The sequence below is a fragment of the Crocodylus porosus genome, unplaced genomic scaffold (assembly GCF_001723895.1).
Source record: "Crocodylus porosus isolate Cpor-Errol unplaced genomic scaffold, CroPor_comp1, whole genome shotgun sequence".
Classification (NCBI taxonomy): Eukaryota; Metazoa; Chordata; order Crocodylia; family Crocodylidae; genus Crocodylus; species Crocodylus porosus.
Window position 1 is genome coordinate 298075 of NW_017728934.1, and position 16183 is coordinate 314257.

The 16183-nt window shown below is 43.8% G+C and overlaps 1 protein-coding gene across 1 annotated transcript in view; it reads right to left on the reverse strand.

Moving 5' to 3' along the window:
- Positions 1 to 16183, reverse strand: part of SLC26A8 (solute carrier family 26 member 8) — a 35712-nt gene that overhangs the window by 16163 nt on the left and 3366 nt on the right. The window contains exons 2-10 of the mRNA XM_019546162.1: positions 15202 to 15446; positions 12545 to 12623; positions 12019 to 12158; positions 9393 to 9509; positions 7642 to 7817; positions 6304 to 6468; positions 5518 to 5667; positions 1966 to 2048; positions 434 to 581 (exon numbers count right to left, since the gene is read on the reverse strand). Of these exons, the coding sequence (XP_019401707.1) occupies positions 434 to 581; positions 1966 to 2048; positions 5518 to 5667; positions 6304 to 6468; positions 7642 to 7817; positions 9393 to 9509; positions 12019 to 12158; positions 12545 to 12623; positions 15202 to 15446 (1303 nt within the window). The remainder of the gene's footprint in view (positions 1 to 433; positions 582 to 1965; positions 2049 to 5517; positions 5668 to 6303; positions 6469 to 7641; positions 7818 to 9392; positions 9510 to 12018; positions 12159 to 12544; positions 12624 to 15201; positions 15447 to 16183) is intronic.

Genomic DNA, 16183 nt, shown 5'->3' on the forward strand with positions numbered 1-16183 from the left:
CTAACGTTTTAATGACTGTACAGGCCCAGTGCTCCATGCAGGTCTTCAGCTTTGCTGGCACCAGTAAGAGATACATCCCACAAGTAGAAATATACAGTTACCATATTATAGAAGCAACAGATATTTTAGCTCAGCTTCTCCCTCCCCACACTCTCCAATTTATCTCCATTCAGTTGCAAAATATCTCTATAAACATATGATTGGTTTCAGGAAGGTTGCTTATTGCGTTACCCCCTCACCTCCTGTCTTGCTCCAGATAGCCAGGATTACACTGCTCTTCCTCCCATAAGAAAGACAGCCAAATTACAGCAAGAGCACTAGTTTAAGTTTTTGCTCTGCTCTTCCTATCACACTCTCAGATATCTAGTGACTTGGATATGTGGATGAGTCCAGTTTGGCTGGTTTAGGAAGTATGTGGGGGCTTTGCTCTTACCTGGTTGCTGCAGATGTTGTAATTGTGAATACAAGCATACCTCTTTCCCACAAAAACAAGAAGGAAGTAGCTTACAATAGCCAGGGAGAATGAATGGAATACAATCCTGTTCAAATTGGATAAGTCTGGCAGTGTAGGCGGCAGAAACCTGGAACAGCAGAGAACTGGTAGTTTTAGTCTCCTTCTGTGCAATATGCTTACGCCCATGACCAAAACTGAAGACATACAATACCCCATAGAAGAGGCACTAAATCTTACAGGACTGGACACCACTATCTTTGCCATGTATGAACAGCAGTGTGATTCAGTAAATGGTATGGTAGGTAAATGGTATGGTAGGTCTTTAAAATGTTAGGGAAGGGAGGGATCAAAATGCTTACAGCTCACCTCTTCCCAAGCAACACATGCACAACAGCTGGGCAGGATGCTAAGCATTACCTTATGCACTAGGCGGAGGCCTGACCAATGCACACAATGTCACTGCATATCACATGGGATGTATGAGACAGTTATTGGCTTGTGGTATATCCAAACTCCCTCAACTGTCTTTGACAGCACAGGCTGTTTCTATTTGCAACAGCAGTAAGTATATCCCCCAAATCCCACCTCCCACAGACATTTTCCTTTGCCAGGATAGGATCCATCCTGGACCTTCCATCTGGTTTTCACTGCTAATTTTCAATATCTCTATACCCCAATTTTAACAGGTATAGAATCAAGATACTTAATATATACATTGCAAGGATATTATGGGTCTTAAACTATTAAGGTTTGAAAATACTTTAAATTCACTGAAAAGAAAGCTCCATTCACTGTTCATTATATGGAGGCGGAGGAGGGGAAGTTCAGAAAAATAAAGGAACACATCCAAGAACCTTGTTCTAGCCACATAAGGGATTGAAAAGTGTTATCCCATCTACCTTTTTCACTGACTTCACTTTAAAACAGAAATTAAATTGTTCCATGATGGGAGGACTTTTGGACATAAGCATCAGTAAAACATTGTTTAATCAGAGGACATTTGCTGGAGGCCAGGACCAACTAAAATGTTTTTCTTGTTGTTCAACAGCAGGGACAAAGGTTTGTCCCAACAATTCTCCTGCTTACTGCTCCTATTTATTTTAATGTACAAATTACTCATGGTGCTTTTAGTAATAAAGCACAGTTCCACATCTTTCATTTTTTAGGCTTTACAATATTGGCAGGTAAAAATAGATGCCGATATTCAAAAACCCTAATTTCCTTCCCTGTATTAAAAATAAACCCAGAAATCACTAAAGTAAATTTTAGAAACTGAATTTACTTTTTTTTTGTATACTCTTGTTTAGTTTTACCTTTATTAGTTTAAACAATGGATTTGACCTAATTTTGTCTCTGGCAGGACTATGCATAGGCCTGTGCTTGTTGGGATAAAGGAGCCTTTGCTTCTATTTCACTGGTACAAAATCAGTCTGAGTTAGATTTCAGGAGGGAGTGAAAGTTCTCTCTCTCTCTCAACATTATAATAAAATTCATAGCTGGAGATTACTAACCTGAGTGGAACCATTTTGGCTACAACTGTACTGGATTCAGCACGGAGAGGAATATAATTAGAGATGATGGCGATCGTGACAATCTGAGAAATAAAAAAAGAAAATTATGATATCAATTGTAAATTTCTTTGGGGGGGGACAGGAACTGTTTCTTCATGCATGTTATGAAATCTTCCCTATGAAATATGCCATGAAAAAGTTGTTTTTGGTTTTATTAATTCTGTCATAACTAGAAACTGTTTGATATTCTGCAGAAAGAATCACAGGAGCTATATTCCAATGTAAGAGTGCCTTTAAATCAACTGTGAAACATCCTTTTAAGTAACATTTTTTACTTCTGGCCCTTCTGAGCCTTTTGCAGGTGACAATGATTGTAATGTAGTTATATCAAAGGTGCCCTATTACAGTAATAAAATGTGTTTCTAATTCTGACCCAGTTTATTTTTACTTGACAATTTTTGAACAAAGGACTGAAGATTTTCTTTCCACAGTTGTTAAATTATTTAGAAAGTGGGATGGATCCCCATTTACAATCCCCAATAATGGGCTTCCACATAGCCAATGGTTCAAATGCTCCATATTACACAGAGGGCACCAAATGGCCCTTACTTCTGCTGAAGTCTGTGTTGGACTCACAGGGTGTGTCCACACATGCAAGCACATGTGCTTGCAGCAACTCAAATAGAAGCAGTGCAAATTTAAGTTTTGCCTCAGCACACATGCTTAGACATGCACTTTGTGGTGGAGGAAATTGTGCCACTTGGGGCAAAATAACCTTGCCTGGCTCCTCCCAGATCTGCAGGTAGGGGGAGCCTGAGCCTGGGGCCAGCAGCTGTGCTGTCCCCAGCAGTATATAAAGCTGCCCTGTCCTGGCCCCATCCATACAAAAAGCTGCCCTGGCAAGCAGCTCAGGGCTACTCACTCTCAGGAGCTTTTGGGGCCGGCCACTTGGTACCTGGGGACACTACCCCTTGTGCCAGCTGGACTGCTGAAGCAGCATACCAAATCCATTTTAAAAAAACCCCCAAAATCCATGTTTTTCCACAATTAAAACAAAAGACCACTCTATACACACACCTAGAGAGTGAGAGAGACAGAGATCAGTTGGGCAATGCTTTATTGGTTTATTTACAATGTTAAAGCAATGTGGAAGCCTACCAGTGTCTCTATTGTCTTGATAAAATAAACTCTAAATACCTATATGTGTTGATGTGTACTTTTGGGTTTCTTTGCACATGATGGGTGTGTGATGGGGGGAATGTGGTGTTTGCAGGAAGGGAGTGGGGAGGGGTGTGGGCGAAGGCAGGTGGGTGTGTGTGGAGAGATGGGGGTTGGTGTGTGGGTAGGTGTGCGGCGACTGCTGGGGGGAATGTGCTGGACCTTGTGGGGGGGGCTGCTCAGGTGGGGTGGGTTCCCTGGCTTCCACAGGGTGCAGCCGCCCCACACAGCACATGGAATGCCCCCCACAGGGCCCCATCTCCCACCTGGAGGGCGACAGCTCCTATCCGCCGCAGGGCCACAGCCCCCTTGCCCAGGGTTCCAAGCACCTTGGAGGGCCACAGCCCCTCCCCCCAAGAGTCCCAGCTCCCCCCTGGAGGGCCACAGCCCCCCTGCCCAGGGCCCATAACTTACCTTTAGCAGCAGCAGTGGGAGTGGGGTGCTCTGAGCCATGGCAGCGGGGCCTGGTGCAGCACACAGGGACCGTGCACTGAGCCCTGTAAGGTCCTGCCAGCCCTGGGGCTTCTCTGCTGCCCAGCAGGGCCCAGCCATGGTGGCAGGACGCAGAGCAGGATGCAGGGACCATGGGCTGGGCCCAGCTGGTTTCTGGGGCCTCTGCCACCTGGCTGGGCTGGGTCATGATGGCAGGACCTGGCGCGGCACATGGGGACTGTGTGCCGAGCCCAGCCAGGTGCTGCTGCCTTTGGGCCCCTCTGCCACCTTGCCGGGCCATTCCCATGGAGGCAGGACCTGGCGTGGCGCGTGGGGACTGCATGCCACACCCAGATGGGTCCTGCGAGGCTGGGCAGCAGGACCATCCCCAGGGCCAGCAGGGCCCATCTGGGCGCAGCGTGTGGTCCCCGCGCACTGCACCAAGTCCTGCTGCCATTGTCCTGGCCCGGCTGGGCAGCAGGAGCAGCCCCAGGGCTGGCAGGACATGTCTGGGCCCAGCACATGGTCCCCACATGCCGTGCTGGGTCCTGCTGCCAAGGGCTTGGTCCAGCTGGGCAGCAGAGGGACCCCAGTGCTGGCAGGACCCAGCTGGGTGTGGCGTGCAGTCCCTGCACACCGCGCCGGGTCCTATCTGTACCCTGCTGTGCCTGCAGGGGGTGGGGCACAGCAGGACCTGGGCCAGCCCCGTGTGGCTTACTAGTCTGGCTTTGCACCAGAGCAGCTCACACGGCTCCAGGAGGCATGGGTCCTATGCGTCCCTCTCAGAGCTCTGTGACCTGCTCCAGTGCAAACCCGGACTAGAAAGCTGCACGGGGCTGGGCTGGGTCCATACCCCCTGCAGTCCTGGGGGCATCCCCCCTGCCACTCTCCAAACCCCCTCACATCCCCTGCCACCTCTCACCCACCCACACCCATGAACACCCCCCTCCACTTACCTTGGGTAGCACCGGGGTCTGAGGCAGCAGGAGAACAAAAGAGACGCTCTGGCTGACACCACAGCATCTCTTTTGAAGGACTGACTCCATGGCACTGTCTGGGACCATGCCTTGCTCCGCTCTTCTGCGGAGCGGTTTTTTTAGACCCCTGGATATCCAGGGGCCTAATTTTCTCCCTGCACTGCAAGTTTGCAGCACAGGGAACAATTTTTCATTCCCACATGTGCCTCTTGCCCCATCTCAAACCCCTTTGAGGTGGGACAACAGGCATGTCGTCTGTATGTGCCCACAGTATTTTATTCCTCAGGGTACCTTTGACCATCTAATAATCAGACTTCTAGGCTGAGCAAACAGGCCAGTTTTACTTTCAGTCTTTTTTGACCATTCTCTTTCCCTTAATTTATTTCCTAATTAAAAAAAAAAAAAGAGTACAAGAAAAAAGACACTGACAACAGCTAAATTTGAATTCACAACTGGAAACTCTTTAGAATGAAAAGAATTGAGCACTCCAATTTCTGGAAAACTTCATACTGAGACCTGCATTCTGAACCCCCAAGTTCAGGAGGTACGATTCTAGTTTTGTCCACAATAAAGAAGAAAATTTCATATTGAATCCAGAATGTGGATTTGTTTTGGTTTGGTCTGTCTTTGTACTGTAGTTTTAATTGATACAGCACTCTACATTAACTAATCTTCACAGATCCCGGTGAGGTAGGAGGTGGTCTGATTTTCATGTAACAAGAAGCAAAACTGAGACAGAAACATAGCAAATCACCTGCAAATCAGTGAAACAGCTAATTATGAAACTCTCAAGTTCCTGTGTCACAACATTGTGCTCAGACCACCATCTTCAAACCACAAGATTAAGTTCTTTCTCTTAAAGTAAGTTTCTGCTGCTCTATATACTAATTTTAAGTATGACAACGGAAGTGTGGAAAACACTTACCATGAGAAGTTCCATAGGAAATTCAATAGGATTATGCTTATAAGTTATCTTGATACATTTGCTGACCCGTAGCATGACTACGCAGACCAAAAAAATCAATATACTGGTGGAATTAGCCTTTGGCAGTGCCATACTGTAATACAACAGATTCTGAAAGGGAAATGTTATAGAGAGGATCAACAAGGGCTATTACAGACATTTGCATGTTCCAACAGAACAATACATGGATGCCCTTGTATTTGAACTGATAGGCCACCTGATACAGAATTAAGTATCTTTAGTGAAGAGAGGGAAACAGATGGTAAAAACAAAGCAAAATATATTTTCTCAATATCTCTACGGTCTTAGCAAAAAAATTTAGACTGGCTATCAGGAAGAGCTTCCTACCTACGAGGGTGACTAAACATGAGAACAGATTATCTAGACCGGTTATGAAATCTCCAGCCTTGGAAGTTTTTAAGAGCAGGTTAGAAATACACCTGGAAGAGTTGGCTTCAACAGGGGGGAATCCTAGCTAGAGTGTGGGGTGGAGGGAAACTAGATTACCTCCTGATGTACTTTCCAGCCCCATTTTCTATAATTCTATATGGATACTCTATATACCGTATTCCCTCTATCCTTTTACCTCCAAAAAGCCTACATAACCTGTACAGCACATAATTTGAGATTTGCATAGATTTCCCTTAGCAACTGACTCACACTGAAATGATTTTATTTCTGAAGCCATTTCTACCTTCTCCCTCCAAGATGCAGACATTTCTTTGAGCCAAAATTGGGTTTACTCACATAGAATATAGCCAAGGGTCCCACGTGGAAGTCAATTACAATCCCAAAAATGAAGGTGAACTGGGATACAATGACATGCAGTGCTGCTGCGGTGAGGTAAGCATCAATGAGGGTCTTTGGCAGATAGGTTGTGACAAAGCCCAAGCAAAAGCATCCTAAAAGCAACTGAAAGGAAGGCAGGACAGGAATAAGAAGCTGATTACACACAGCTAAAGAAAAAGCGTGTGTTCCTAAGCAAGCCTTTTGTCACATGTAGTCATTGTATCTCCTACATCTTTTTTGCACAATAAGTCTAAAATACTACCAAATCAGAACAGTAGCCATTTGTCCCTTTGTATATTTATAAATAACTAGACAGAGGTGAGATAGAGCTAGTTACCCATGTTAGTCTGAAGTCAGGCAGAAGTCAGGGTAAAGATGCATTTTATAAAGTAACTGAATCAAGATGCATAAGTTTTTCTGAGCAAAAACATGATGAAATGAGCTCCTGCTTACAAAAGTTTATATGCATCTCCGATTTAGTTAGATAAAGGTGCATCAGTAGAGAATCTATATAAGAATTAACTTTAAATATTCATTTTTATCAAAGGAAATTCTCTGAGCCCCATGTTCTATCAGATGGATTAGGAATAACTCCTAGAGTAAAAATGTGGACATAACAGATTAAAACTGAGTACAGAAGTCAGGAAGTATAAGAGTAAATTTTTATAATAACGCTGTAGTTGGAAAAAATAAAATGAAATACAAATATCAAAAAGTTGAAATGCAGAATTAAGGTTAAAATGTGCAAGTAACCCAAACATTTCAAAGTATGAAAATCCACTGACCAATTACCAGGCTATCTGATATCCCTAGCAAGATCCAAGACTGAATAAATAGGGATCAGTGAGCTATAAATAATCTGAAAGGTGAGGTCAAAATGCTGAGATAGATGCACCAGGAAATGGAGAGCCAGTGAAGAGTGTCAGATGGGAATGCACGTGTAAAAGAGACGTGATGAGAGTAACAGTTTGCAAAGGGGAAGTTTTAGCAGTTGTGTTTTGAGTGGACTAGAGAGGAAGGATTTTGAGATGTCAGAGAGGAGATGCCTGCAGTAGTCAAGAATGCATATAAAGGTTTAAACAAAAGTTCTTGTTGTACTGATAGAAAGAAAAAAATGATACAGGAAATATCATGGAGGAAGAGATTCCAGGATCTGGACATGAGAGTCAAGGGGTACAGGTGCTTTGAACATGTCGTAGACCTTGGTCAGAAATCAAGGGAGAAAAGAGACACACCCTTATATTCCATGCAGTACAAAAATATTCAAATGTAGTCAAAGACACATCCCACTTTTACCTGAATGATCCCAGTCAAAAAGGTTGTTGATGCAGTAAGATTTAAGGCATCCAGGTAACTCCTTATATAATTCTCATCTGAGAAATTGGCAAATCTATGATTAGGCGAAAGTGACAGGCTGAAGTTCAGAGTCTTCACAATGTCTGCCACCATTGCATTCAGGATGCTGAATGAACCTGGGACCAACAGAAGCAGAAAAGAAGAGACATATGATTCCTGCAACCAAGATGAGTGTCTGAGTCACAAGTCCATGGTTCCTTCTCTCATCATCAATCGGTGCACTAGATTCATCCCCATAAGTGCATATTTTAATATCTGCCTGTAATACCATTAAACAACTAAAAGCTGGCCACTGACTCCCCAGCCTAAATGATTAGGCATCCATTTATAGTTAGGTCAATTGGAAACGGCCTCTGGCACAAGTCCAGAGTGGTGCTCACATTCACACCTCTGGAGCTGTAGCAAGATATCTTAACTACCCTGCAAACATAGGTTCAGCCTCTGGAGTGTGGACTCTCCAGGACTTCCTTCTGATTCTGGTCGCGACAACTTGCCGGTTCATGATTTCTGTCTCCTAACTGATGACAGAGGCTTCCTAGTGAATGCCCAGAATATTTTGCAGGTATGTGTTTCATAAGGCCTAGTTTCAGAATCATGTAACTGAGACATAATTAATGCAAAGGTTAGAACAGAGGTAGGCAATCCCTGGCATGGGTGCCAAAGCGTGGCATGCAAAGGCATTTTGCTTGGCACATGCACCCCAGGACAGATGGTGGGGAAAGAGCTGGGGGTGCGATACCACAACAAGGATCAGCTCCTTATGGCTCCCCCATCATCTGCTCCTGGCACACCAACATCTTACAAATCGAGTTTGCAGGTGTTTTTGGCACTCTGCCTAAAAACACTGCCAACTGCTGGGTTAGAAAGTAGTTTTAAATACAATGACATGAGGAAAATCCCACAAATGGAGAAGTAACAGTGTTTACTAGTTAGTTTATATCTTATTTATTGGCTAAGTGCAGTGCTAACTGTAAGAAAAGAACCTATAACCAATACACAAAAGAGAAAAAGGTCTTAGCTTTTCCAATGAAATGTCTTAAAGGAAAGCAAAACAAAGTAGTAGGTATAGGACTAGGACTATTACCAAAAACATTTACCAGGACTATTTATTTATCTCTGGGGTACATTTCTTTGTCGATTTTTCTGTTTCTTTTTTTTTATGCATGTGTGTGCGTGTGCGTAGGTGTGTACAGTGTGCATACAGTACATAGTACATAGTTAGGGAAAGTGAACTGTCAGGAGGCTCAGTTGTAGCAACTTTCTACCTAGCCCCAGGAGCCAAGCTGTGATTTACAGCCGTGCTCTGAGTTGTGGACAGGTAATGGAGGAGATTGTTTGGTGCTAGCCCAAGGGCATGTGCAGCTTACTCTTCCAAGGTACTTCCACTCTCTCTGGGCTTCTATCTGTAAAAAGGGAAGCTCATGCAAGAAACTATGTGGAATCCTTTCTCTCTTGTGTAGGTGTATAGGGCAGCCAACAACCGTCCAAGTTCACGCAGCAAGTCCGTTACAGAACTCAGAAGAAGCAAAGGACTAGGAATCAAGATGTTCACTCACAAATCACGCTGCCAAATGTGATTAGATAGGTGAATGGACAAAGGCAGGTATAATGACCTCCTGCATTTCCACAGGACACTGTGAGTGACCCCATATGACCTGTAGACGCAAGCTGTAGTACAGAGTAAAACTTACCAATGGAGATATGGCGTGAGGTCCCAAATATGACGTATGTTAATGAGCAGCAGAATGCAGAATAAAAGCCATTGATAATTGGCAATGGTAACCTGGTTAACAGAACTCCCGACAGTCCTGAAAGAGATGCATCAGTTTTGAATAGAAAGAGTACCTTGAGGGATCTTTATTTTCTATTGTTAAGTGAATTTTTCATGGTGAAGGTACCAGCCTAACAGCTCTGAAGGAGGAACTTCTGTATCATTATAGGACCAATACAATATAACAGCAGGAAAACAAGTTTCTCTCATGTTACCCTGCCATTGTCTCAATCTGGGTCTGGAGAAACCATCTTAGGAGGCAAGAAAATAATTTATTTCCCATGGTCTATTCTGTAGAGAGGCTAAGAAACAAGATTTTCAACTATGGGGCCAGTTAGTACCAAGGTAAGTGGGGGGGTTTTGTGACATAGGCCCTAGTTAACTGGACTGAGAACAAGAAAGTAATTTCATTTAGTCCCCCTAATAGCAACCAAGTGGTAAAATTTTATGCAACTGACAAGTTAAATTGTACCAAAAGGTACAAACATTTGGTTTTGGCCTAATGTTTAGTTTCTGCTCATTTGAAACAAGCAGTCCAGCAAAAGCAGGTGACTATTACATTCTCTTTGTAAATTAATAAACTATAAGTAGACTGGGAAGTACTATTCATACTCAGGCCTGGACTAGATTCAGAATGAGGTTTAGACTTGAAACCAGATCAGGTCTTGAGTCGACAACTTCACTGACCAGAACCGGAGGTTGTTTTGTTTTATAAATTTTAGGTTCACAAAATGGAAATATTGAGAATTTAGTTGTTCTCCTGATAGCTCAGGCATACCCAAATATAACTGGAAAATAAATCTTTAGGATGGTAACACTGGAGCAGGTTCAAACCCAAGGATTCTAACAAATTCAGATTCGAGCTTCCTGCTCAACTTCTTAGTAGCATCTAATCCTTAACATGCAATGTCTTTTATATAGTCTCAACTTAACCTGACCTCCAGAAATTGTGGGACAGATCATCCCAAGGATGGTCCTAGGGAGACCTGATCAACATCGTTACCCTTTAGAAAACCTCATTCTTGTCAAAAAGAAACCCAGGAATGTTAGTAGGTATGTGCACATACTAAATTGTGATCACAAGTATATAAATACATGTGCCAGTATTCACAATCCTGTCTGCAACAGACCACAAAGTCAGTTAAAAGTACTAAATATCAGTTTGTAGCCCACTGTATTATTTATAATATTACAAAAGATGTAAAGTGAGTGAGCATATAGCAATTTAGGGTAGAATATGTTACAGTTCATAGAATCATAGGAAATTAAGGCTGGAAGGGACCTCAGGAGGTCATCTAGTCCAACTACCTGCTCAAAGCAGGACCAGCCCCAACTATTTCATCCCAGTCAAGGCTTTGTCTAGACGGGTCTTAAAAACCTCCAAGGATGGAGATTCCAAAACCTCTTTGGGTAACCTGTTCCAGTGTTTTACTACTCTCCTAGTGAGAAAGTTTTTCCCAATATCTAACATAGAATCATAGAAAGTTAAGTTGAATATTCCAAAAGCAAGCATGGTAAATTCAAAAGTAAGGTTAAATGTAAAAGAGACACACACATAGTAAGTTAGGAACACAAACACAACACCCAAATAATCTTAACTGCAACCTGGACTGAAGCTTTACAATTTGAGCGAGTCATAAATTTTCCAGCAAAAACTTGTATCAAACAGCATCAATTCACTGAGTCTTAAATATTTTATTCAGAACATCTCAGTTTTGATGAAAATTTAATTATGAGGCAAACTTACTTGGAGTCCTATGGGTCTTGTCCAGACGAGCTTGCATGTGCAGTGTGTGGCACCACAGACCTGTCTGCAGCACTGCACGTCACACATGCAAGCATTCCCTGTGCTGCTAATTTGTAGTGAAGCAAGGGGTTTTTGACACCAGGAGATCCTGGTGTCAAAAACACTTGTGCCACAAAAAAGTGGGGCAGTGCACATGGCAACAGCATGTGCTGCCCAAAACTGGAGCCTGGCTGGCCAGAACCACACTCTAACTGCCGGCCAGGCTCCATACACCCAGATCACTACTGCTAGAGCCCCAGGAGGTGCTCAGGACCTGAGATGTTGGCCCCAGTCTCCCCCACCCCACCTGGAGCATTTTCCTCGTACTAATCCCACATGCAGGGGCATGCGCTGGGGCAAAATGCAGCAGCACAAATTTGTGCCACTGCTTTCTTCCTTGTGGCAACTGTGCACCCCTGCTCATGGGGACACAGCCAAGGTATTTGCCCTGGGACCAAGGATGATGGGAAGCTGTTAAGTACCTGGAACTGAAGCACATTCATCCAGCAGTTCTAACCTGGAGCCAGGTCTACTGGAATCTCCCTACAGCTGTTTAGTGAAATTAAAAACTGTACTAATTTTACTGCTAATAGCACTAAGGGACTGCAGATTCTGGGAGCTGTCCATTTGCCAGAAATATTAAAATAATTTGGTTTAATTTAGCAGAGTGAGGTAGTTAGAAAATAAGACAGAAAATAAGAATATAAATACAAAAAGGATAGAATTGAGAAGAGGAATAATAGTGTTTTTCTTTGCTTACCTTGAGGAATTTGGACCAATCCCACACTTATACCAGCATGTACATCCCCCAGGAGCCACTCTCTGATCCGATATATACACAACCAGTTCAGGATGGGAAACATCGTATGCACAAACTTTCTGAATCTTCCCCAGGAGAATCTAAGAGGAAACAGACATGTTACATGTATGTGTGTTGAGCACTTTAGTATTTTTTTTTTTTCTGGGTTTCTGTTTTCTCCATGCTCAGAACCCAGACAGCTATGATCAATCCTTTGCAAGCCCTAAAAGTATATAATATAAATTCATATAATAAGACACTGTAATGATTTCTGTGTGTGATGCCCCATAACTGCAAATATTCCGTGTTCTGCTCAAGAGATTAGCACACATTAGTTTGCAAATGCAAGAGCTCACAACCCTGGACATGCTGACTGCTTGTTTCTGGTATCACGGCAGCAAAACATAAGGTGCGTTGATTCTGGTTATAGGTGGAAAATAAAAAATCATGAAGTCCTGGAAAATAGAGGTGAAAAGACACCACTCACTTCGCGTATCTCCCCTGGGGAACAGTCAATTTTGTTTCCGGTACGAAATTCTCTAACATGAGTATTTCAAACTTACAGCCTGAAAGAAAGATCCCACCTATACATGTATTGCACATGTGCAATATGCAATGTGCATGCCTTGGTCAAAGTCTAGTACCCAAACTTTTGTTTAAAAAAACAGTTGTTACATCTTCTGGCTGCAAACGTATCGTTTTTTAATAGTAACTAAGTGTAACTGAGGAGTGCCTGCCCAGGTCTGCAGGCAACCTGAAGCAATGATTTCAAAGAGTGAATTCCATTGATCCAACTGGAGTGTCAACTTTAAAGCCTGATCGTGGCACTTCTGTACCAACAGTAACTTTTTAACGGCTAGTGTTGAAGTGATGTTGTAGCTGTGATGATCCAGGAAATATGCAAGGCCTGAAGTACTGTATTTGGCACCTGAAACCTCTAGTTCATCCCAACCATACAGTTAGTTCAATAAAGCATATTGTCCACAAAAATCCTTGCCTCTTGCACATTTAATAACTGATAATTTAAGCACATAGAGTGGGACGTGCGGTGGAAGTAAGTATGCTGGGTTGGTAACTGGGAATTAAATAGAGAAAAGAAAATAGAGGATGGTCACAAGATAGGGAAGTGAGAAAGAACCAGAAAAAGGAATATGAGGAAGCAAAAGAAACAAAGGGCAGAAGCAATAATGTTACTAAAAGGAGGCAGATTTTGTCACTGAATGATGAACGCACCAATAAAAGACTGAACAAATAATGTTTAGCTACAATGTAAAAGCAATAATTTATCTTAATCTCTGTGAAAATCATCTACTGATGCCAGTAGGACCACATACACCAAAACGTGAACTCCAGCTCACAGACCATATTTAACCCTCTCCACCAAATAGGTTTGATACCACTGCTGCAGTAGTTTGTTCATTGCCTTTCCCTTTTTGTTAAATATCCCAAGTGATGGTGCTTTTCACAAACAAACTGATTTTATTATTAAGGGTATTTCTGAGTGAATGAAAAGCTGGAAAAGAAGTAGTGAATCAATTTGTACTCTCATTTACATCACTGTAACCCTAGATTACTACCACTTACCTCGGTGAGATTACTGGAGATTTACTTCAATGTAACTGAGTGCTAAATCTCTCATAGTTTTGTATTAAAATTTGTACTAACAGTTTCCTAGATCTGAGCAGGCTGGAATGGGATAACATTTAGACAACTAAGTTCACTTAGGTGTCTTACAGGTGGAAAAGGATCAAGTCCTTTATTTTTGGTGAACTCTGAGACAGACTTCTGAGAAGTGATAAATGCATCTTTCAGATGACTTGGTGTCCACTTTTTTATGCAGACAGTGGTATTTAGGTACAAAAGGAGCCCATCTAGCACACAACTACTGTTCCTTGTAGGTCAATCCACAGAGAGGTACCTGGTGCTACTTCAAAATAAATCAAACCTGACACTCACAGGCACCCCCACTTTCTCTGATGAAGATGTAGTACATTCAAATAAAGCCGGAAATGAAGTGGACATGAACATAACTCAGGGACAGCTCAAGATGGGTGCCAGCAGCAAACCAAACTAAAAGGGAACCTGATAAAGTGGCTCCCAAACTTTAACTGGTTATGTTTTCCCTGATGGAAGAACAGGGAATATTCTCTGTTAAAAAAATGCTGCTATCTGGTGCACACTGTTGGGAACTCACCATAGATGGATGGTTTGTAACAGGAGAGACACCCCAATCCCAAGAACCAATGTTCCAAAGAGAATTTGGGCGGGTTCAACTTTTCCATTCTTTTCAAAGAATAAAGGGCAGGCAAATGGACTAGAAAGTACGTATCAAAGATATGGCCCACAGACCAAATCCAGGCCACAGAGCTGTGTCAACAAGTCTGTGTGGCTCCTGGAGAAGCCTTGTGATCTTCTCCAGGAGCCAGAGGGGTAAGGTAAGTGGAGGCAAGGCCCACCATAAAAATATCAGGGTATGGAGCTCTGTTGGGGACGTGTTTCAGTAAGGGCTGCATTAACTGCCTGGCTCCCTGATCTGATACAGCACTGCTCACCCACTGCTGCTGCTGCTCGCCTTACCACTGGAGCGGGGTTCAAATCCAACCCAGAAGATTTCTTGCTGGCTGGTTCTAGCCCGAGAGGAGCCCTGCTGTCAGGATGTGGCCTGGGGGCCAAGCAAGTCTGACAGTCACTCCTGGGTGAGAGCAATTTTTGTCAGTCCTGCAGGAAAGCCAGCCAGCTTCTTGGTCCTACAAAGAGGGAACTGAAAATGGTATCTGGAGAATTTAAGCAACCAAAATAGCAAAATCTACAAAGCAGAAAAGCAGACGTAACCTTGTATCTAGCAACTCAGGTGGCGGGGAGCCCTGAAACAATTGACAGGGCTCCTCCTCACCATGCACAAAACCTTGGGATGATGACAAGTCTGAGACAGATGTTCATAATGGACAGAGACTGGTGTGGACTGTCAGCTGTAGTGCTGTGCTGAGCTTCGCCTTCCACTCCCCAGGCATGGAGCTCTGTAGCGGACTATTTCATTTCAGCCGTTATTACAAACTTCTGGTTTTGCATTGACAAGTAGCAACAGAAGAACAGCACCTGACAGAGCCCCTCAGCTTTTTCACAGATTTCCAGAAAACAACTCACCTACATTGAATCTTCCTTCTTTGGACTCGAAAGATTTTGAAATCCCTGTTCTTGGGTGGGGGCTCGTGTCTTTCATAGGTTCTCTCAAAGTGGTCTTCAGTGCGCAGCCCCCTATTGATGTGGTAGTTCCTTGATTGCCTATGCAGACCGAAGGGATGACTGTCTGGCTCCATTCGGTCACGGACGTCAGAAGGCGCGGGAACCCTGAATGCCGGCGAGCAAAATGAAAGCTCTCGTCTGCGATGCTAAAGAGAAGAAAGAGGGTCACGGAACTGAAATGACTCTTCAGATAGTTATAATGACTGGACCGACCAGGCGACAGGGTCAATAATTGACGCCTGGGGTCATCCCATGCAAATCAGCAGAGTTAAATTAGGCTTTGGCAGCTGGAAATCCTCTATCTGCCAAGCGCAAGCAGCAACCCCAATGCTGCCTCCGGCACCTCCTGGTCACGTTGGGGTGGGATGCAATTCCACTAGTCCTGCATTGATCTCTCAGGGCCTCCAAGAGCAGTGCCCCAGCCATGCTGCTGAGCCTCTTGTTCTCCTTCCCACCCTCCCAGGTCCTGCCCTTCTCATCCCTTGATCCCCTCCTTCCCATGTCTTTCTCCATCTCCCTTTTTTCCTCCCTCTTTCATAGTTTCATAGTAGGTAGGGTCAGAAGGGACCTGAGCAGATCATGGAGTCCAACCCCCTGCCATGGCAGGAAAGAGTACTGGGGTCAAACGACACCAGCAAGGTGATTGTCTAGCCTTGTCTTAAAGACCCCCAGGGTAGGAGCCAGCACCACTTCACTTGGAAGTTGGTTGCAGATCCTAGCCACCCTGACAGTGAAGTAGCACCTCCTGAAGTCTAGTCTGAATCTACCCTCTGCCAGATTGTGACTGTTATTTCTAGTCACTCCTGGAAGTGCTCGGGAGAACAGGGACTCCCCTCATGCCTGCTGGTCCCCTCAGACTAGTCTGTAACAGGCCACTAGATCC